Below are 22,174 nucleotides of genomic sequence, written 5' to 3'. Positions count from 1 at the left end.
TACACAATGGAATACTACTCAGCTATTAAAAATAATGACTTCACAAAATTCACAGGCAAATGAATGGATCTAGAAAATATCATCCTGTGAGGTAACTCAGTAACAAAAGAACACACATGATACGTACTCACTGATTAGTGGGTATTAGGCAAAGATCGTGAAATACCCACAATACAACTCATGGATCACATGAAGCTCAAGAGGAAGGAAGACCAAAGAGTGGACGCTTCAGTCCTACTAAGAAGGGAGAACAATATAATCAAGGGAAGTACAGGGTGGGAGGGGTTTGGGAGGAAGAGAGGATGGGAAGGTGGAAAGAGAGGCAGAATCAGGTATGGGAGGAAGGAAATGTACAAAGGGTCAAGAATTTGAACAGAAGTGTGTAGCAATGGGGAACTCGGGGTAGCAACCAGAAAGTCCCAGATGCCAAGAAAGCAAGAGCCTCCCAGGACCCCTTGGGGGATGACACTAGATGAAATACCCCACAAAGGGGAGGGAGAACCTATCAAGACCATATCCAGAGGTTAGACATGGCTTCCTGGTTGAGGGATGGGGCCATCTCCAAAATTTTAACCCAGAACAGCTCCTGTTTAAAGGAAATACAGGGACAAAGAGTGGAGCAGAGACTGAAGGAAAGGCCATCCAAAGACTGCCACACCTAGGGATCCATCCCACATGCAGACACCAAACCCACACATTATTGCTGATGCCAAGAAGTGCTTGCTGACAGGAGCCTGATACAGCTGTCTCCTGAGAGGCTCTGCCAGATCCTGACAGATACAGATGTGGATGCTCGCAGCCAACCATCAGCCTTAACATAGGGACCCCAATGGAGGAATTAGGAGAAGGACTGAAAGAGCTGAAGGGGCTTTATCTGATATCAATGGGAGGGGAGGCCCTTGATCTTGTGAAGGCTTGATGCCCCAGTGCAGAGAAATGCAAGTGCGGTGAGGTGGGAGTGGGTGGGTGGGTGGAGGAGCACCCTCATAGAAGCAGGGTAACGGCGGATGGAATAGGGAGTTTGCAGAGGGGAAACTGGGAAAGGGGATAACATTTGAAATGGAAACAAATAAAGTATTCAATTAAAAAATGTTTTTTAAAAAAAGTCATTGTATTGCCAAAAAAAAAAAGAAGAAGATGAAGATGACAAAGATGTGGCCTTGCTACAGAAGGTATGGGCCTTGTTGGAGGAGTTTGTCATCTGCTGTCTGTGGATCAAGATATAGAACTTTCAGCTCCTTCTCCAGCACCGTTGTCTGCCTGTGTGCTGCCATGCTCCTCTCCATGATGATAATTAACTGAACCTCTGAAACTGTTGGCTAGCCCCAATTAAATGTTTTCCTTTATACAAATTGTGATCATGGTGTCTCTTCACAACACACAAGAGAACTGATCATACAGCCTCATAAAACGTAGATACAAATGTTTATTACAACATTGTTACTCTTAGCAAAAATGTGAAAATAACACAAATATCCATCAACTAACATATACAACAAGCTATGTCTGAAGAAATAGCATTCAGTCATAAGAAGAACAGAATAAAGATATAAACTATAACATGTCTAAACACTGCACACATTATGTATGCTAGGTGAAAAAGTCAATCACAAAGACCAAATATTGCAACTGCATGTACATGAACTATCTAGAGGAAGAAGAGAAAGAGGATAAGTAGTTGCTTATGCCCCGAGGATTGAGAAATAGAACAGTAATGTCTAGTGAGGATCAAGTTTCTCCCTGAGGTAGTGAAAACACTGCACAGTTGACTGTGATGATTGTACAGTGCTGTGAATACTGTCAACCAGTAACTTGTACACTTCAAATGGGTACAGTTACCATATGCAAATTAAATCTCAAAACTTTTAATCAACAATATGAAAAGTCAGAGCTCTATGCATCCACCCCTACCACAAACAACTGTCCCTTCCTAACTGCCTCACACATACACACACACACACACACACACACACACACACACACACACACGAGAGTCATCCTCTGGAGAAAAAACCTAAACCAGAGGTGAGACAAAGAACTAAATAGAAAAGGAAAGAAATGCACAGGCTTAAGTCAAAGGCGAGTATGCAGAGTGGGACACCAATTCCTCTTGCAGCTTATAACCATACTAGAAATCAATAAATGGCTCTTGGGAGAAATTATAGAAATGCAAAGACCTATGGACTGCAGTATTTTAAAAACCTCCAAATAAAACTTGTGTTGCATCTCTATATCCTTACAGTAAAATTCCCAAAAACCCATGCACTTCTACTCAAGGGGCTGCCTGATCTCTCCATCCAGATATTTAACAGTCAAGTCAGACTTGACCTCTCCCATTCAGTAAATGGAAACACTAGTCATCTATTTGTTCAAGTCAAAATCTTTAACATTGATGGCAGAGTCTGTTGCACGTACTTATAATCTTGAAACACAGGAGAATACAGTAAGAGGATTGTCATGAGTTCAAGACCAGTAGGCTTCATGGTAAGTTCTAAGCCAGCCTAGTTTAGAGTATAAAATCCTGTATCTATAGATAGATAGATAGATAGACAGACAGACGGACTAACAGGCAGGCAGAGGGAGAGAGGGAGACAGCTCAGCAGGTGCTTGCTACCAAGTCTGATGACCTGATTTTGAACCCTCAATTAACACATACTCACATACAAGCATTATTAATTATAAACTATTGGTGGTTAACATTAAAAAATCTTTGACATTATTTTTTCCTCTCATAACCCAGTAAGTAAACAAATCCTGTTTGAATCTCTTAAACCACAGCCAAATCTACAACTACCTCAGTCTAAAATGGAAATGCGGACAAAGCTTAGTAAGAAGCCCTTGCCTAGCACGTGCAAGACTCTGTATAATCCTCTACAATGTAAAAATAAAAAAGGTCACTAAAGCATCCTAATCATCTAAGAGCTGTACACACCAAACTTCCTCCAGGCTTGCCTTCTGAGCCTCAACATGTAAAGAATCTCTAAACTTTCCAAATATCCCATGAGAAACACAATGAGCAAGTCTGGGCCAGCAGGATGGCTCAGCAGGTCAGCATACTTGCTGCCGAGCCTGACAGTCTCATCCCCCAGAGCACAACGGATGGAAAGAGAGAACTAACTCCCTCCAAGTTGACCTCTGATTCACACACACACACACACACACACACACACACACACACATACACACACACACACACACACACACACACACACCAAACAAGTAAATAAATAAATGTAAAATTTTAATGTATATTTTAGAGGGAAATGAAAAATACTTTATTGGGATATAAAATTCTCAAAGAAGCCAAATATACAATTGAAGCAGTCCCCATTTTCCCTGACTTACAATGTCCTTTAATCTGAAGTCACTGCACGAATAACACATAGCTTTATAAAAATTGGTAAGCCAGGGCTGGAGAGATAGCTCAGTGGTTAAGAACACTGACTGCTCTTCCGAAGGTCGTGAGTTCAAATCCCAGAAAGCACAGGGTGGCTCACAACCAACTGTAATGAGATCTGATGCCCTCTTCTGGTGTGTCTGAAGACAGCTACAGTGTCCTTACATATAACAATAAATAAATCTTAATTTAAAAAATTGGTAAGCCATACCTCAAACTCTTTCCTCAGGCGTTCCTCCCTTTGAGTGCTAAACTCAAGCTCGCTCGTCTGTCGCCGTAGAAGGTCAGAGCAGTCCATGTGTTCTGCTTCTAGCTGTTCCACTTTTTTCTGCATACTCTGCACAGCACTATCTTGCTCCTAGAAAGTAATTCCCTTTGATTCAGTAGTTGGCAAGCTATTAGTAACTAAGAGTTACTATACAGAAGGCACAGATTAAAATCTGGGCTTCAGTTATAACAGTGGGTTACCCTGTAGAGGTAGGAGACAGTTACATCTTTTCCACAGTGTCTCAGGATGTACATGTAACTTTTGTAATTAGTAAGTGTGATTAATAAACACTGTAACTAACGTTATGTATGGGACATTAGAATATCACACTAGCTCAAATGACCTCTGTGGGTATGTGCAGCAGTGCTGTAGTTCACCTGTCACATACACTTTCTCTTGTCATTAATATGTGTGAGTCTTTAGGAAGACGATGTCCCTTTGTGTGATAAGAGCTGATTAGCTTGAACACTTAGTAGACCTCTGAGAGACATTACTGTGAGCACAGGGTACTTAACTATTGCCGAGTGCTCTTCACGTTAGAACCACTAGATGGCTGTGTTTCATTTCCTCTTCAATTTCCAACAGGTTTGCAAAGAAAATAGCTGAAGCTTCTCTATTTAAATAGCTTTATGTCTTATTCCAATTAAACTTAAAAATCATGTCTGGATTGGAATCTAAAACAAAATTCATAGATAGATAGATAGATAGATAGATAGATAGATAGATAGATAGATAGATAGATAGATAGATTCTCCACAATAGTTAATCCAAAATTATCTATGATCATCATCCCCACATCCTTCTCTCCCATCTTTCCCCACCAACATACATGGACGCACACAAAGGGCTCGTGGTGGGAGGGAGTGGGGCTTCCAAGAGTCTCTGACCGCTGAAAACAGAATATGGGTACACAGATTTCAATCATAATTCTCCACCAAAAACTGTCTTGTTTGTTTGTTTGATTGATTGTTACTGAGCAATTCTAGGTTTCCTTTCTGGATTTTTTTTTATTCTCCTTAATAAAAGCATTTAAAAAGTAACTCAGAGGGACATTTTATTAGAGTTTGAGGAAACGACATAGCAGGCAAGCTATAAATCTCAGCAGCCTCTGGGAAAACAAAGATAGAAGAAGAAGGAGGAGGAGGAGGAAGATGAGAAGGAAGAGGAGGAGAAGGAAGGAGAAGGAAGAAGGAAGAAGGAAGAAGAAGAGCCATTCCTTTTGAGTTAGGGCCCAAGAAAGCCAGTTTGTCCAGCAGTGATGACTGATAGGCAGCTGCATGCAGGAAGGGAAAAGAGGGACTTCACAGATACAGTGACAAATGTCAGAAGTCAGGGGAAGCCTGCTTAGGCTTTGTCCATTATCCTAAAGAAACAGAAGACCGACTTATGCTTTTTTCAGTTAGAACTCAAGCTACTCCTCCCATCTCCTCAGCATGTCCTCAAGTGAATCAGCTTTCCTGTGGGGTGCTCTCCCAGTCAGGTGATCGCCGGGGCCACTGATATTTTGTCTTAAGGAAGGAGAAAACGGTATCTAATCTTTGGAGCAGATCAGAACGTCATGTGCTGACCTAGGGCCGGACAGTGGTCGGTGCTTTTGACCACGAGAAAGCATTTTCCCTTACCAGGCCCCAACAACACTCTCTATCTCCACCTTCTTGTGTGTTGTTTTCAATTCCGAGAAAAGCACAGCTGAGCTTACCCTTTCTAGGGTTTTCAGGGAAATGGGAGGTAACCACATGGAACAGGGCCATCACCGATGGACTCCAAAGCTACTCCCTGAAACACCACTTTCCATACAAATATATACTAACTTCCAAGGACTCCTGGACACTAAAAAAAAAATCACAGAAATCATGTTCATAATTTGCTATCAAAACTGTCTGAGAAGAAGCCTTCATATGCAATAAGTTTTAAGAACATGAGCACTGTGCAAGTCTAAGGCTCCATCATTACCTACATCAGTAATCACTCCTCCAAGCAGTCACTGCAAATATTAACCCAAGGTCACCTTTAGGGCCCTTTTTATTAGCATATACTTATTGTGCCAAATGATGGGTTTACCGCAATTTCATCTGACCATATCCAGCCTCCGCTGGCTTCTCTTGTCCTCCATTCCCTTCCCACTGGTCCCCTCTCCCACTCCCAGATAAGACCCCGTCAGACTTCTATTCAATATTCATGGCTTTTTCTTAACTTTTTAACCTTTATTTTTATTGCATGGGTGTGGGCGTTATGCCTACATGTACACCTGTGCACCGTGTGAATGCAGTGGCTGTGGAGGCCGGAAGAGGGTATTGGATCCCCTCAAACCTGTGTTTAGCCTATGATATTTTATCTTTTATTTTATCTGATCTCATCCTGAGTGCTGAGATTACAGGTATACACCACCATGCTCCCTTCTGCGTGATGTTTAGAAGTGGGTAGGGCGAACTCAGGCATTGTGTATGCACAACGCCTCCACCCATGCAATAAAAATAAAGGTTAAAAAGTTAAGAAGGCCAGATGTCCCTCAACAGAGGAATGGATACAGAAATTATGGTACATTTACACAATGGAGTACTACTCAGCTATTAAAAAGAATGAATTTATGAAATTCATAGCCAAATGGATGGACCTGGAGGGCATCATCTTGAGTGAAGTAACACAATCACAAAAGAACTCACACAATATGTATTCACTGATAAGTGGATATTAGCCCAAAACTTAGGATACCCAAGATATAAGATACAATTTGCTAAACGCATGAAACTCAAGAAGAATGAAGACCAAAGTGTGGACACTGTGCCCCTTCTTAGAATTGGGAACAAAACACCCAGGGAAGGAGTTACAGAGACAAAGTTCGTAGCTGTGATGAAAGGATGGACCATTTAGAGACTGCCGTATCCAGGGATCCATCCCATAATCAGCTTCTAAACGCTGACACCATTGCATACACTAGCAAGATTTTGCTGAAAGGACCCAAATATAGCTGTCTCTTGTGAGACGATGCCGGGGCCTAGCAAACACAGAAGTGGATGCTCACAGTCAGCTATTGAATGGATCACAGGGCTCCCAATGGAGAAGCTAGAGAAAGTACCCAAGGAGCTAAAGGGATCTGCAACCCTATTGTTGGAACAACATGATGTACTAACCAGAACCCCGGAGCTCTTGTCTCTAGCTGCATATGTATCGAAAGATGGCCTAGTCGGCCATCAATGGAAAGAGAGGCCCATTGGACTTGCAAACTTTATATGCCCCAATATAGGGGAATGCCAGGGCCAAAAGAATGGGAATGGGTGGGTAGGGAAGTGGGGGGGCGCTATGGGGGACTTTTGGGATAGCATTGGAAATGTAATTGAGGAAAATATGTAATAAAAATATTAAAAATTAAAAAAAAAAAGTTAAGAAGGAGCCATGGATATTATGTGGAAGTCTGGAGGGGTCTTATCTGGGGGTGGGAGGGGGGACCAGTGGGAAGGGAATCACAAGCACTCCACCAAGTCAACTGTAACCCTGGCTCAAAGTTGAGATTTGGGAGAGGAAAAGGGCAGAAATATTGGAAATGAAAAACCTCATTGAATAATAAAAATACCTTAAGCTTGTGTTGATTTATTCTGTCATTATTCATCTCTAACTTTTTTTCACAATCTCAATTACTTCGATAAACTCTTCTCCAGTGGTATTCTCATCCATACTGCTTTCTTATCAAAGTCCCAAACTGACTTTCTTACCACAACCATCTGCTTCTTGAATCCTCTTTGAAGTCACTGGGGGGAGAGGGGGGTTGTTGCTGTTGTTGTTGTTGTGGTTGGTTGGTTGGTTTTTTGTTTTGTTGTTTGGGGTTTTTTTGTTTAGTTTTGTTTTGTTTGTGGTTTTTCAAGACAGGGTTTCCCTATGTAGCTCATGGAATCCTGGCATTCACTCTGACTTTGAACTCAGAGATCCACCTTCCTCTTGCCTCCAGATCCTTTAGAGTGCCTAGGATTAAAGGCATGCACCACCATGCCCTGCCCACAGCTGACTTTTTTTCCAAGCAGGATTTTGAATTCATTCTTTAGTACTTCAACAATTTCGGGGGCTGGTAAGATGGCTCAGCAGGTAAGAGCATCCGACTGCTCTTCCAAAGGTCCTGAGTTCAAATCCCAGCAACCACATGGTAGCTTACAACCATCCGTAATGAGATCTGACTCCCTCTTCTGATGTGTCTGAAGACAGCTACAGTGTACTCACATATAATAAATAAATAAATCTTTTTTTTAAAATTTCATTATGTGGGTTTTTGTTTTATTTTGTTTTTCTGTTATTGAGAAGTTATGCACTTCAGAGGGGTCATATGACTTGAGGGGGGATGCTTGGGGGATATGTGTGTCTGTGTGTGTCTGTGTGTATCTGCCTCTGTGTGTGTGTGCCCCCATTCCTAAGGTGAAAAGAAAGGCAGACAGGAGGATCATCAGCTCGTGAGCCAGGTAAGCTGGAGAACACAGTGCAGCAGATACAGGAGGGATCCCAATCAAGGCAGAAGGAAAGAACTGACTCCCGACATTATCATCTCACTCTGCACATGTGTTATGCCATAAACAGAAGTGTTCATAAGAATGCCTCTCGGAGGCTCGGGTGCTTGACTGCCTGCTCTCCAGTTGGTAGGGCTATTTAAGTAGGTTAGGGCATGTGGCCTCACTGGAGGAAGTATGTCACTGAGGCTTCAAAAGCCCTCGACCCCTGTTTGCAGTTCAAGACATGAGCCCTCAGATGTTCCTAATGCCCTGTATGCATGCTGCCACATTCCCCAGCCATGGTGAAAAACTCTTATCTCAACGGAACCATAGCTCAAAATAAACTCTTCCTTCTGTAAGTTAGTTGCCTTGGTCACAGTGTTTTGTCACAACAGAAACCAAATTGAGACAGCAGTGAGTCCCAGGAGTGCAGTAGTACTAAAAGAACCTGGCCATGTGAGGGGTTTTGGAAGAATGTGATAGACTTTGGGACTTGGAATAAAAAGCTGCTGAGAGGTGTAAGAACGGTTTAATGGGATGTCTACTAGGGTCCTGAAAGACAGTTCTGGGAGCAATGCAGACCATGGAGCTGAGCTCAGACACTTTCACAGCAATTGGCCATAGATCATTGCTGTGATTGGGGGGTGGGGGAGGGCAGGGGAGAAGGAACCTCTGTCTGCCTTTGTCCTAAGAACTTGCCTATTGTTTCATTTTCAAATTAATAGTCAGATTTCTTTGCTGGAAATTTCAAGACATCCTAATATTGACTCTGTCCCATGGTTACGAGTAATCACCCTTCTTTACAATGAAAAGGGCAAAAAGAACCACAACATGTAGCTTGGAAAGGAAAAGAACACTAGCAAGCTTAATGTTATAGCTAAGCCTTGTGCTAAAAGAGAGAATTCAATTGTTGAGCAGATTGTTGCCATTGCAGGGGTTGTGAGAAATAGAATCTACACTGGAATAAATAGAAGTTATGTCCATGGGAAAGATCCCACACAGATAAGTTTCCAATTTGTGAAAGAAAAATGCAAAGAAGTTTTCTGATACTAGAAACAAACAACAAAAGCTGCTACAAAACTGATTCAATGGGGGGGAGGGGGGAGCAGGTCAATCCCAAGCTAACAGCTGACCCTGACAGTGTGAGCCACATGGAGCTGGCTTTACAGTCATGGAGGAACAGGAGCTAAGGAGACCTGGAATCTTACTCCATGGTTCCAGAACGCCACTGAGATCTGGTAAAATGTGGCATGAGGTCCCAGAGCAGGCAGGAAGCCCTGAAAGGCCATTGTGTGAAGCCATGAATATGAATCCTGAATTTCTCTGGAGACCTCAAAGACCTTAGAGGTACAGACTATGAGATATCTGAAGGAGTGTGGTCTCCCTTTTCCCAGCCTGGAACCTGCTTGCTCAAGGGTGGAGTTTCCTGCTCATTCGTTCTGCCACGCCTACTGCTGGACCCTGTGGCTTTGCTGCTTGGAGCCACACACATGTTCATCCTGTTACTTGATCCCGAGATTGTTTGGCGGGAAATCGGGTTCCCTCCCCCTTCCTTTATAACTGAGTGTCTGAAAAAGTAAAATTGAGCTTTGATCAGAATGCTGTCTTAGCTACATTTCTTTCTCTCGCCGCCTAGCCCCTCTTCTCTTCCAGGTTTCCAAAATGCCTTTCCAGGCTAGAACCCAGGCTGTGATCTGCTGGCCGGACACAACAAAGGAGAGCTGCATACAGAGAGAGAACCAGCCAAAGAGAAAAACTAGGTTATAGACAGCAATGATGGAAGGGCAGAGCCGTCTAATAAGCCATGTGATATCAGACATGGACCTATAGGATTTAGAGTTCCACTTTTCTTTTGTCTTCATTCCTTCTTTTTGGGGTAGTCATATATATTCTGTACCACTGTGTAGCTTGGAAGTATGTAGCTTTCTCTTTTATTTTATTTTACAGAGGATTACAGTTTTTAAATTGCCTGGAGTCTCAGAAGAGACTGGAATTTGGATTTAGAACTGTTGAGACTGTATAAGACTCTGGAAACTGTCATGGTTGGACTAAACATATGTGTTCATTATGATATGGCATGATACAATGAGGCCAGGGATCAGAATGTGGTGGTTTGAATAAGATGTTCCCCACATTCTCAACATCTGGATACTTGGTCCCAGCTGATGACACTGTTTGAGTACGTTTAGGAGGTGTGGCCTTGATGGAGGAAGGATGCACTTGGGGTGGGCTTTGAGGTTTCAAAAGTTATATTTATTATTTACTCTTCTTTTGCCATGGCAAAACACCATGGCCAGGGCAACTTATAAGCAAAAGGATTTATTTGGGCTTACATTTTCAGAGGGCTAGAGTCCATGATGACCAAGCAAAGGCATGGTACAGGAACAGCTGAGCGCTCACATGCAGATCCTCAAGTAGGTGGTAGAGAAGGCACTGGAAATGGTGCAAGTCTTTTGAAATCTCAAAACTTACCCTCTGTGACACACGGTGTCCCACAAGGCCACACTTCCTAATCCTTCTCAAACAGTTCCAATTGGGGACCAAGTATTCAAACATACACACCTATGAGGGCCATTCTCCTTCATTACAGCATACCATGTGCTGTTTCCAATGTGTTCTCTTTGTTTCCTGTTGTAGCTAAAGATGTGAGCTCTCATCTGTCCCTGCTGCCACTCTTCTGAGCCATGATGTCCACACACTCTTATACCTCTAGATCCATAAGCTCACAATAAATCCATGGTTGCCTTGGTCACAGTGTTTTATCACAGCAATAGAAACTTTACTTAACAAGGGAGACAAATCATGTTCCAAGCATAAAACATAACCAGAAAGAAAACTTCAATTAGGCATGAGATCTATAAAGGCTTAGTAGTTGTTAATGAGTAGAAAGAATTTACTTTACAACTTACTATGAAACCAGAAGACACACTCCACCAAAGTAAAAAAGAAAAAAAAAAGAAAAGAAAAAAGACACAGATAAAATTTAAATAGAAATCCAACACAGGAGAGGTTCCTGGGAGAATGGAAAAGGAAGAACTTTTTGTCTATCAAACCTTACAAACTCACTGCAGACAAACTGAGAACTATAGTCAGAAACGCTGGCCCTCTATACCAATGCAATGAGCCTGCATGAGCTCCATCTACCTTATATATGTGCTTGGTTTCTATCAGCCATGTAAGAATTGAGTTTCTCTTCTCAAATGGTCGTTTCACTTTGCAACAGTATCATCTCCATGTGGCCTACTCCCTAGAGCTTCAAGTTAACTTCACTAACACTTCCTTTGGAGGTCATTTTTAGCAAGTGGAATCAGAATTGAAAAAACTGGCCAATGCCTAGTAAGCATGATACTCATTATATGTGAATCTGACCATAATCAGTTTTTAATGTATTTGTTAGCTTTACCATAGCTTACTTTTCTATATGAACATTTCCTTTTTCAATGTTTTGTCTTGAGAAATGTACTTCATACAGTTCTTGCTAGTTTTAACTTAGTCTGCTTTTCCCATACAGTTGATATAACACAGGTGATTTTATAATGTATGGTGTAGATTGTGTAAGATCAAACCTATATGGATTAGATGTGCAGATAAACAGATAAGAGGTAGATAGATCAGGTGATCTTAAGACTTAGGAGCAACTCCAGCTCCATTCTTAAACTCGTCCTCCATTCTTAGTAAGGTCAGCTGCTAGTGTGGGATCTTTGTGCTCAGAATATACTACTGGTAGAGGACAGGAGACTACTGGGGGTGGTAGAGTACAGGGACATACGAGGGATTGGGGGGAAAGAGGCTAACAAAAACAAACTATTCGCTAAAATACCACAATGAAATTTATTATTGAGTATGCTAACGTCCAGTAAGATGATTCACTGGGTAAAGGCACTGACCACATAAGCCCCCACCTCAATCTGCTCACCAGAACCCACACAAAGGTGGAATGAGAGAACTCACCCCACAAAGATATGCTCTAGTCTAAGCATGCACACCTCCACACACAATAATAATAAAATTTAAAATGCACATTAAAAGAGTATAATGTTTATCTATATTCATCAACTAAAAGGTACTGACTCCAAATCCATATTTAATATGATGATACATAACCTTACCTTTTTTAGAGACAAAGATGATTAACGACTCTTTCATATGTAGAACAAACCTTTGGGTGAAATCAAAGTAGCACCTCAAGTTATTTGAATGCCTAAATACTTAACGCAGTTATGTTTGCTCTCTCTGAGTGAAGTCAGAATGTTCTGTGCATTAACTACTTTTCTATGGCTGTGCTACACATCATGACCAAGGCATACGAGAGAAGGAAGGCCTTATTTGGGCTTACAGTTCCAAAAGTTAAGAGTTCATCCCCACACCACCGGCAGGAACGCAGGGCAATAGTTAGGCAGGCAGGGGGCACAAAGCAAGAGAGCATGCTGGGAAGGGCACGAGGCTTTGGAACTGTCAAAGCCCACCTCCAGTGACATGATTCTGTCAGCAAGGCCATGCTCCTCAACCCACCCAAAAGCGCCACCACCTGGGGACTGAGTGTTCAAACGTTGAGTTTATGGGGGACACTGTCATTCACACGACCACAGGTGTCCTTCTTACCTTCACCTAATATGAGATTTTTTTAAATTGCCTCTATAAAAAAAAAAAATAGTTTACAACTTTAGAAACTAAGAAAGTTGGCACTGAAAATATATTTATTGTAAGGACTCTGTCGCTCTCAAGAACAGAAATTTGGGAAGCTGACTCAGAGGTTATGGGCACTGGCTCTTCTTACAGAGGACTTGGGTTCAGTCCTCAGCACCTACACAGCAATTCTGTAACTCCAGTTACAGGGGATCCAATGTCCTTTTCTGGCCCCTGAGGACACCAGGCACTAAGCATTAATGTGGTGCACAGACTTGTATGCAGGCAGAACACTCACCCACCCAAAATAAAAATAAAATTATAGTCAGGTGGTAGTAGTACATGCCTTTAATCCCAGTATTCAGGAGGCAGAGGCAGATGGATGGTTCCAAACCAGCCTGGTCTACAGAGCAAGTTCCAGGATAGCCAGGGCAACAAAGAGAAACCCATATCAAAAATAAATAAATAAATAAATAAATAAATATATTTTTGAAAGTAGACACTTTGTCCCAAATAGCCCAGAGTCACTGGGCAATCCAGTGAGTCCCCTCTCACTGTCCAAGCGTTATCTGCAGCCAGGGGTGGGTGGCAGTGCACCAATTTAACTCCAGCACTTGGGAGGCAGAGGCAAGTAGATCTCTGTAAGTTTGATGACAGTGCTGGCTACAGAGTGAGTTTCAGGGCATCCAGGGTTACACAGGGAAACCCTGACTCAAAATAAACAAATAAATGAATGAATGAGTGACCTATCTACAGGAAAAATATTAATGTCATCACCACATTAAAATGACTTTTCTAAGTATTAGAGAAACGTGTTTCATAGAAATTACTAAACAAATGTCAAAAGATATTTCTACAACTGTACTACATTTTATTATGATACAATACCACTTGATTATCTTTGTTTTCTTGTACTTTTAGGGCATGATCTTTAAAAAAAAAAATCTTTGCTTGCTTTACCATTCTCAAGCACTTCCCTGTTCGAGTAGTCTGAGAGCTTTAGGTCAGGTTCTTAAAGTCTTCATTCCATTTTGAGCTGTAACTGGTACTTTGATGGTCTGGTCTCATTCCTCTGCAGGAGAATTCCTCCCTCCTCCAATTTCCCTTCTATTGAAAAGACTGTGTCCTTTTTCCCAACACGTTCTTAGCATTTTGTCCACATCAACTGGGTGTGGCTGTAGGGTTTACTTTTAGACTCTTTGATTGGCTTCTCTGTTTTTATGCAAATCCACACTGATCTGACCAGTACAATTCAACAGCGCACTGGAAAGTCGGGCGCATAATGCTACTTCCTGGTTTGCCTTTTTTCTTAAGATTGCTTCAACTGTAAAGGGCTTTATAGTGGTCCCATCAAAACTTTAGGAGTTTGTTGTTGTTGTTGTTGTATGAAGACTGTCGTTAATGTTATTTTGTTTGGTCTGGTTTTTGAGACAGGGCCTTGGGCCTTATATATGTAAAAAAACATAAAATGTTTTTAAAAACAGAGTAAAACTATATGAAAGTATATAAATAATATTCTACATCAGGTTCAGAACAGGGGCTCTGCTGTGGGATAGGACAGTGATGAATTGGAGAAGTGATTCAAAATGGTCCTCAATGGTATAAAATGTACTGTGCTTTCAATCCGAATTGAGAATCTCACGCACTGAGATGAAGTACTTGGTGGATGCCAGTTACATCACTGGTACTGGCTCCAGCGTATCTGATTTCTTACAATAGAAAAAATAATACTGACCTGTGAAATGAAATTCACAGTAGAAGATGGGAGAGTTCTTTCTTCTGTCCACTAGAGGGAAGTGTTGAACTTAAAATGTTTTTAAAAGCAGCTTGTTTTTAAACTAACATTTAACATCACAGAAACCCACATTGTGCTGTTAGAAAATAATCTTGTTTTCTTTCCACATCTTCTACAAACACATACAGGAAACTATAATTCTTTATATGTACTTATGTAAACAACATTTCTCAGAATCCAAACTATAGTTCCAACCCTGAGGAATTTTAATTATACTTGTAGAAGTATATTTAGAAAAGTATCAAGCAAATATGCTCTTTCTAGCTTAGAAAACACATCAATTTGGCTATCTATAACACTAATCTGATATAAGGTGGTCTCCTCAAAGAACCAGGATGAAAAACAAAACAAAACAGTAATTTGTTCCTGAATTGTAGACTGTACAGTGAAAGGGCTGAAGAGATGACTCAGCAATGAAGTCCATGTATTGCTCTTCCAGAGGACTCAAGTTCAATTCCCAGCTCCCACATCAAGAGGTTCACAACCACCTGTAACTCCAGCTCCAGAGGATCCTACACTTCCGGCCACTGCAGATGCCTGCCCTCCCCGATAACTAAAAATAAATTTAAAAAGCAAGACATGCAACCTTACAGAGTCATAAGGAGTCATGGAAAGAAAAAATTAAAACCAATCAATCAATCAATAAATAAATCAATGCTACACTGTGTCATAACTAGCATTAACCCAGACACTATTTACTATCGCAAAGTCCTTTTCTCTACACCTAGAGCAGCTGTGGGTCCCTATGCTAATCACTATCTATTACAGATAGACATTTCTACGATGAGGGTTAATGAGTCTATTAATCTATAGTATAACAAGTCATTGGACTCAGTTTAATATCATGTCATTTTAGCAGCATAAAACTAGTAGGTTCTCTTGAGATACAGTATGGGTTTCACCTTGTGTACTGAGACTGAAATACAATCAAAAAGTTACTGGTTACCCTCATGATGTTTGCAGCCACTATTATACCAACAGGAATGTCTTCATGTCTTGCCAGGCAGTTTATTTCTTTGTTTGTCTGTTTCGAAACAGGGTCTTGGCTGCCCTGGAACTCTCTCTGTAAACCAGGCCCATGCTAGTAGGATTTGCTGAAGGAGGTGGAGACAGGAGGGTCACAAGTTCATGGCCAGGCCAATTCTTAACGTGGCTCACAGGGTTCATAGCTGGGTAACATTTTTCTCCTCAGGTATCATGTATAACACCTTCCTGAACTATGAGAGCTAATAGTGGGGATGGAGCTTCCAGGCAAGCACTAACGTGATTTCTCCATGGTCAATGGCTCAGGTAGGTGATGTCTTCAGCAATAGGGCCTCACTGTCGTGTTCTGAAGGGTAACCAACAGCAACAGCAATAGCCAGTAATGTTTGAGGGCCTACGAGGGATTATGGGAACATCAATGGCCAAAAAGGTAACCCATTCAGGCCCTGGGTGTATTTGTTGCCGTGTGGTGTCTAGCAGGACCAGCCTGTTACACTGTAACTCCATTTTAACTTTTCATATATGTGCATACACAGTTTAGGAAGCCTCTAGAGTAATAGGTTTCCACATAGCTTTTTGAAAGGGTCTTTAGTGTAATTATCCACCTCCCATCCCCTCCTCTATCCTGCCTTCCCATCCCTAAATCTAACGCAGCTCTTCTGCTCCATTCATCTCCCATACAGTTTTTGGAGATTTTGTTTATGTATATGTGTTGTTTTTCTGTTCACCATGTGCATTCAGTGTCCTCAGAAGCCAGAAAAGAACACTGAATTTCATTTAAATGGAGTAACTGACAGTTTTGAGCCACCATGTCGACGCTGGGAATTGAACCCAGGTCCTCTGTGAGAGCTCTTAACCCCTGAGCCAGCATCACTAATCTCCTTCAGCCCTTTACTCTACCTCCTGCTTCCTGCAAGCCTCTCTCCATGGCCCCTGACTCCATGGTTTCCTGACCTCTCAGTGTTTACAGATGAGACGTACACATCTGAAGAGTCAAAGCATCCATATATGAAAGAAAATGTGATGCTTGTCTTCTGGTCTGGGTTACCTCACTCGGGATGACCACTTCAAGCTCCATCCAACTGCCCTCAAATTTCATTTTTCCTAATAATATCCCATTGTGTACGTAGACCACAGTTTCATTATTCATTATTCATTCATCAGCGGAAGAATATCTGGGTAATTCCATTTCGTGTATATTGTGAATGGAGCAGCAATGACCATAGATGAGCAGTAACTCTGAAGGCACACACACACACACACACACACACACACAGAGAGAGAGAGAGAGAGAGAGAGAGAGAGAACTTGAGGAGCCACAGGTAGCAGCTTGAGTGAGACAATGACAAATCTCCCCAGCTGCAGTGGCACCAAGGCTAGCACTCTCCCTGATAACCTGCTGGGCGCTTCCCAGGTGCTGCTGGTGCCTGTCCTTGGAAAAGGGAGATTAGGGTCCCACGTTTAAATCATAGAAGGTAGGTAGGTCACAGATAGTTATGGCCGGTCATAAAACTAGCTCCTGATAGCCCCATAAAGATCATCCTTAGGTCAGAAGAATCCCCCTCTCAGCCTTGTGATTCCGCCCTTAAAATGGTATCCGGTCTGAATTATGACTTATCTCACCCACCTTCCCTCCCATCACCCTAAGCATTTGCAGAATTTCTAACTATGCTGTATGTAAGTGCCAAGACACCCAAGCTCAAGGTTGCACTCCTGTCCTATGCTGTGGGAAGGGTTGTGGTCCTAGTCTGACTCGTGACTAAGAGACTCGTATGCACCATTGCAGCGGGCTCTGCAGTTCTTGAGCTCTCCTGAGTTTCCTGTGGAGTTGGGGCATAACAATAGAAACTCACTGTAGTTATGATAGCAAACACAAGACTTGTGAGGCTCAGGCCACATGAAATCCCATACACGAATCAATGAATGTAACAATACATCACATAAATGGGCTCAAAGACAGAAATCACATGATCATCTTAAGGGAAGCAAAAATGGTGTTTGACAAAACACAGCGTCTCTTTATGATAAAAGCACCCAAGTGGGCCAGTGAAATGGCCTCCCAAGTACTTGCCTCCAAGTGTGACCTGAGAATCTGTATAGTAGAGAGGCTTGGTTCATGCAAATTGTGTGCCCCTCCCCAAACACACACACTAAGCCTTAAAAACTTTTATTTTGTTTAACAAAATCTAAAGAAACTGGGGATAAAAGGAATGTATCTCCGTATAATAAAAGCTGGTGGGACTAAAGCATCCTCACTTGGGCCCTATGGCTTGTTAACCTTTTTGAGTTCTGTGGATTGTACTCTGGGTTGAGACTGCATACCATGCATGTCCTTTTGGGTCTGAGATACAGCACACACAGGATGATATTTTCCATTTCCATCCATTTGCCTCCAAAACTCATGTCGTCTTTGTTCTTAATAGCCGAATAGTATTCCACTGTGTAAATGAACCATATTTTCTGTATTCATTCTTCCATTGTAGAACATCTGGGTTGTTTCCAGCTTCTGGCTATCACAAATAAGGCCACTATGAACATAGTGAAACATGCCCCTGTGGCATGGTAGGGCATCTTTTGAGTATATTCCCAATTGTGGTATAGCTGGGTCTTCAGGTAGATCTTTTTCCAATTTTCTGAGGAACCTCCAGATTGATTTCCAGAGTGGTTGTACCAGTTTGCAATCCCACCATTAATGGAAGAATATTCCTCTTTCTCTGAATTCTCGCCAACGTGTGGTGTCACCTGAGTTTTTTATATTAGCCATTCTAATTGATGTAAGAAAGACTTTCAGGGTTGTTTTGATTTACATTTCCCTGATCACTAAGGACCTTGAACAATTCTTTAAGTGCTTCTCTGCCATTTAAGATTCCTCAGTTGTGAATTCTGTTTAGTTCTATACCCCATTTTTTTTAATTGGGTTGTTTGGTGGTTTTGGAGGTTAGCTTCTTGAGTACTTTATATATTTTGGGTCTTAGCCTTCCATCAGATGTGAAGTTAGTGATTTTTTTTCCCAATCTGTAAGTTGCCAATTTGTCCTATTGACTACATCCTTTGCCTTACAGAAGCTTTTCAGTCTCATGAGATCCCATTTATCAATTCTTGATCTTAGAGCCTAAGCCATTGAAGTTCTCTTTAGGAAATTCCATGCCTATGAGTTCGAGGCTCTTTCCCATTTTCTCTTCTATTAGTTCTCAGTGTATCTAGTTCTATGTCAAGGTCCTTGATCAACTTGGACTTGAGCTTTATGCAAGGTGACAAATAAAGGATCTATTTTCATTTTTCTACATACCGACTGACCATTAAATCAACATCATTTACCAAAGATGCTTTCTGAGCCCGGCGTGATGGCGCACACCTTTAATCCCAGCACTCGGGAGGCAGAAGCAGGCAGATTTCTGAGTTCGAGGCCAACCTGGTCTACAAAGTGAGCTCCAGGACAGCCAGGGCTATATAGAGAAACCCTGTCTCGGAAAAAAAAAAAAAATGCTTTCCATTGTATAGTTTTGGCTTCTTTGTCAAAGATCAAGTGTCCATAGGTGTGTGGGTTTATTTCTGGGTCTTCAATTCTATTCCATTGATCAACCTGTCTGTCTCTGTACCAATACCATGCCGTTTTTATCACAATTGATTTGTAATATAGTTTGAGGCCAGGGACGGTGATTCCCCCAGAAGTTCTTCTATTGTTAAGAAGGGAACATGATCAGGTATTGGGGGTGGGGACCAGGAGTAAAGCCCTAAGGGCCAGTGGAATGAATGGAAATATACAACCTCGGGAGGTGGGAGAATGGTGGGAGGGGGGGACCCTCTAGAATGTACAGAGACCTGAGAGGTGAGAAAATCTCAAGACTCAAAGGGTGGGACCTTAGATGAAATGTCCAATAGTGGGAATAGGGAACCTGTACAGTCCACCTCCAGTAGAAAGACAGAGCCTCAAGTGGAGGGATGGGGTTGCCATTCCATAGTCAAAAACTCTGACTCAGAATTGTCCCTGTCTAAAAGTACTACAAGGGACAAAAGTGGAGAAGGGACTGAAGGAAAGGAGGTCCAGTGACAGACCCAAATTGGGACCCATCTCATTGGGAGGCTCCAAGGCCTGACACTATTATTGATGCTATGTTGTGCTTATAGACAGGAGCCTAGCATGGCTGTCCTCTTAGAAGCCCAACAAGCAGCTAAGACAGAAGCAGATACTTATATCCAACAAATGGACAGAAGCCAGGGAACCCCTGTGGTTGAATAAGTGAAAGGCTGGAAGAAGCTAAGAAGGAAGGCAACCCTATAGGAAGACCAGCATTCTCAACTAACCCAGACCCCTGAGATTTCTCAGACACTGAGCCACCAACCAGGCAACATACACAAGCTGGTTCTGGTCTGGCCTCAATGAGAAAAGACTCACCTAACTCTTGAGAGACTTGAGGCCCCAGGGCATGGGAAAGCCTATCAGGGTGTGGAAGGTGTAGTGACATCCTCCTGGAGACTTGGAAGGGGGAAGCAATACCTTGGGGAACTGTCAGAGTGTAGAACAGAAGGGGATAACAACTGAGTCGTAAAAAAAAAAAAAAAAAAAAAAAGATTAAAGATGGAAAGAAAGAAAAAAACAAAGAAAGAAAAGGAAAGAAAGAAAAAAGAAAAAGCCAAGCATTTCCAGTAAAATTAAGAACAAAGGTTCTAGTTTTGATAATTGTATTTAATACATTATTAGAAATGTAGCTACATAAATAGAAGAGAACCAATTAAGGGGGACAATTAGGAGAGGAAGAAATCACAGTGTCCTTATTGGTAGTTTATATGACTCTATCCATCATAAAGACTACACCAGAGGCTGGGTATGGTGGCACATGCCTTTAATTACAGAATCTGGAGGCATGATTGAGATATCTCTGTGGGTTCAACAACAGCCTGATACCACATATAAAATTACAGGGCTGCAATAACTACACAATGAGACTTATCCAAAGAACAAAACAAATCAAAAAGACTCCACCTGAAAACTCTTAGAACTGATAAATACATTTAGCCAAGTATCAGGTTACAAAATTAACACAAACACACACACACACACACACACACACATACACACACACAAATGCAGCCTTTCTACATGGCTAATCAATAAGGAAATGCTAAAGAGAGCAGACCAGCGCGATGCTTCAGCAGATAGAGGTGCTTGCTGACAAGCCTGATGACCTGAGTTTAATCCCTAGCACCCACATGGTAGCAGAAGGAAAAATCATACTTTGATCTGCACAAATTCACTCACATATATACACACATTAAATAAATGTAATAAAAAATTTAAAAAAAAAAAACAAATCAGGGAAACAATCCCATTCACAATTACCAAAATAAAAAATAGAACTATGCCAGCTACTGGTGGTGGACACCTTTAACCCCAGCACATGGGAGGCAGAGGTGGGCAGATCTCTGAGTTTGAGACCAGCCTGATCTTGAACAGAGCAAGTTCCAGGACAGCCGGAGCTATGCAAAGAAACCCCATCTCTGAGTAAATAAGTAAACAAACAAATTTACCAATAAAAGTGAAAGACTTCTCTAATGAAAACTTTAAAAGATGAAATTTAGGGCTGGAGAGATGGCTCAGCGGTTAAAAGCACTGGCTGCTCTTCCAAGGGACCCAGGTTCAAATCCCAGCACCCATACGGAAGTTCACAACTGTCTGTAACTCCAGTTACAGGAGATATGACACAGACATACATGGAAGCAGAACACCCAAGTAAGTAAATTTTAAATTCTTTTTAAAAATAAAATAAAATATGAAATTTAAAAAGACACAAGAAAACAGAAATACCTCCGGCCCTCATATAGTCAAAGAATATATACTGTACTGCTGACTATCAAAGAATATATACTGACTATCAAAAGAAACCTACAGATTCAATGCAATCCACATCAGAATCCCAACACCACTCACCACAGAAATAGAAAAAACAATTTTACAATTGATATGAAAATACAAAAGACCTTAGTTAGCCAAAGCAATTGTAAGGGGTAAAAAAATAAGGCTGGGAGCATCACCAAAATTAACTTGAAGCTGTGTGACAAAGTGACAGCAACAAAAATAGCATGGTAAACACAAAAACAGGCATGAACTTCAAGGGACAGAATGGAGATCTTCACAGCCACAGATGACTGATTTTGACAAAGTTGTCTCAAATATTCACTGGAGAAGACCTCTTCTCTTCATTAACAAAAGTTACTGAGAAAACTGAGTATCTACACACAGAAAAATAAAAACAGATCCTTGTCTCTCAATCTGCACAATATCAATTCTAACAGCCTCAAAGACCTTAACACAACCTGAAACTCTGAAACTGGGAGGAAACAGTCCGTAAATGGGCGTGCACGAACTCTCTAACATGACTCTAGTCACGAGTGAAATAAAGTCACGAGTGAAATAAAGACAACATTGGCAAATAGATCTCAAGAAAGTAAAACACTTTTGTACACCAAAAACAGTTGGATGTGTAAAGAGGTCACCTAAAGAATGAGAGAGAATCTTGGCCATCCATACATCTGGCAGGGAATAATATTTAGAATAAAAGCCTCAAACGAGGACCACAGGCCTCATCCGGCTGGATCAGCGCCGGGGTAGCGGGAGCGCAGGGTTGCCTGAC

At 41.6% G+C, this 22,174-nt stretch overlaps 1 protein-coding gene across 1 annotated transcript in view; it reads right to left on the bottom strand.

Annotated features, from left to right (window-relative positions):
- Ccdc171 (coiled-coil domain containing 171) overlaps window positions 1-22,174 on the bottom strand; it is a 349,604-nt gene that overhangs the window by 291,528 nt on the left and 35,902 nt on the right. The window contains exon 6 of the mRNA XM_021161203.2: window positions 3,609-3,755. Within this exon, the coding sequence (XP_021016862.1) occupies window positions 3,609-3,755 (147 nt within the window). The remainder of the gene's footprint in view (window positions 1-3,608; window positions 3,756-22,174) is intronic.

Source organism: Mus caroli, chromosome 4 (genome assembly GCF_900094665.2).
Source record: "Mus caroli chromosome 4, CAROLI_EIJ_v1.1, whole genome shotgun sequence".
NCBI classification, from domain to species: Eukaryota; Metazoa; Chordata; class Mammalia; order Rodentia; family Muridae; genus Mus; species Mus caroli.
The sequence above is the reverse complement of the archived record's forward strand: the minus strand, read 5'-3'. Positions and strand labels throughout refer to the sequence as shown.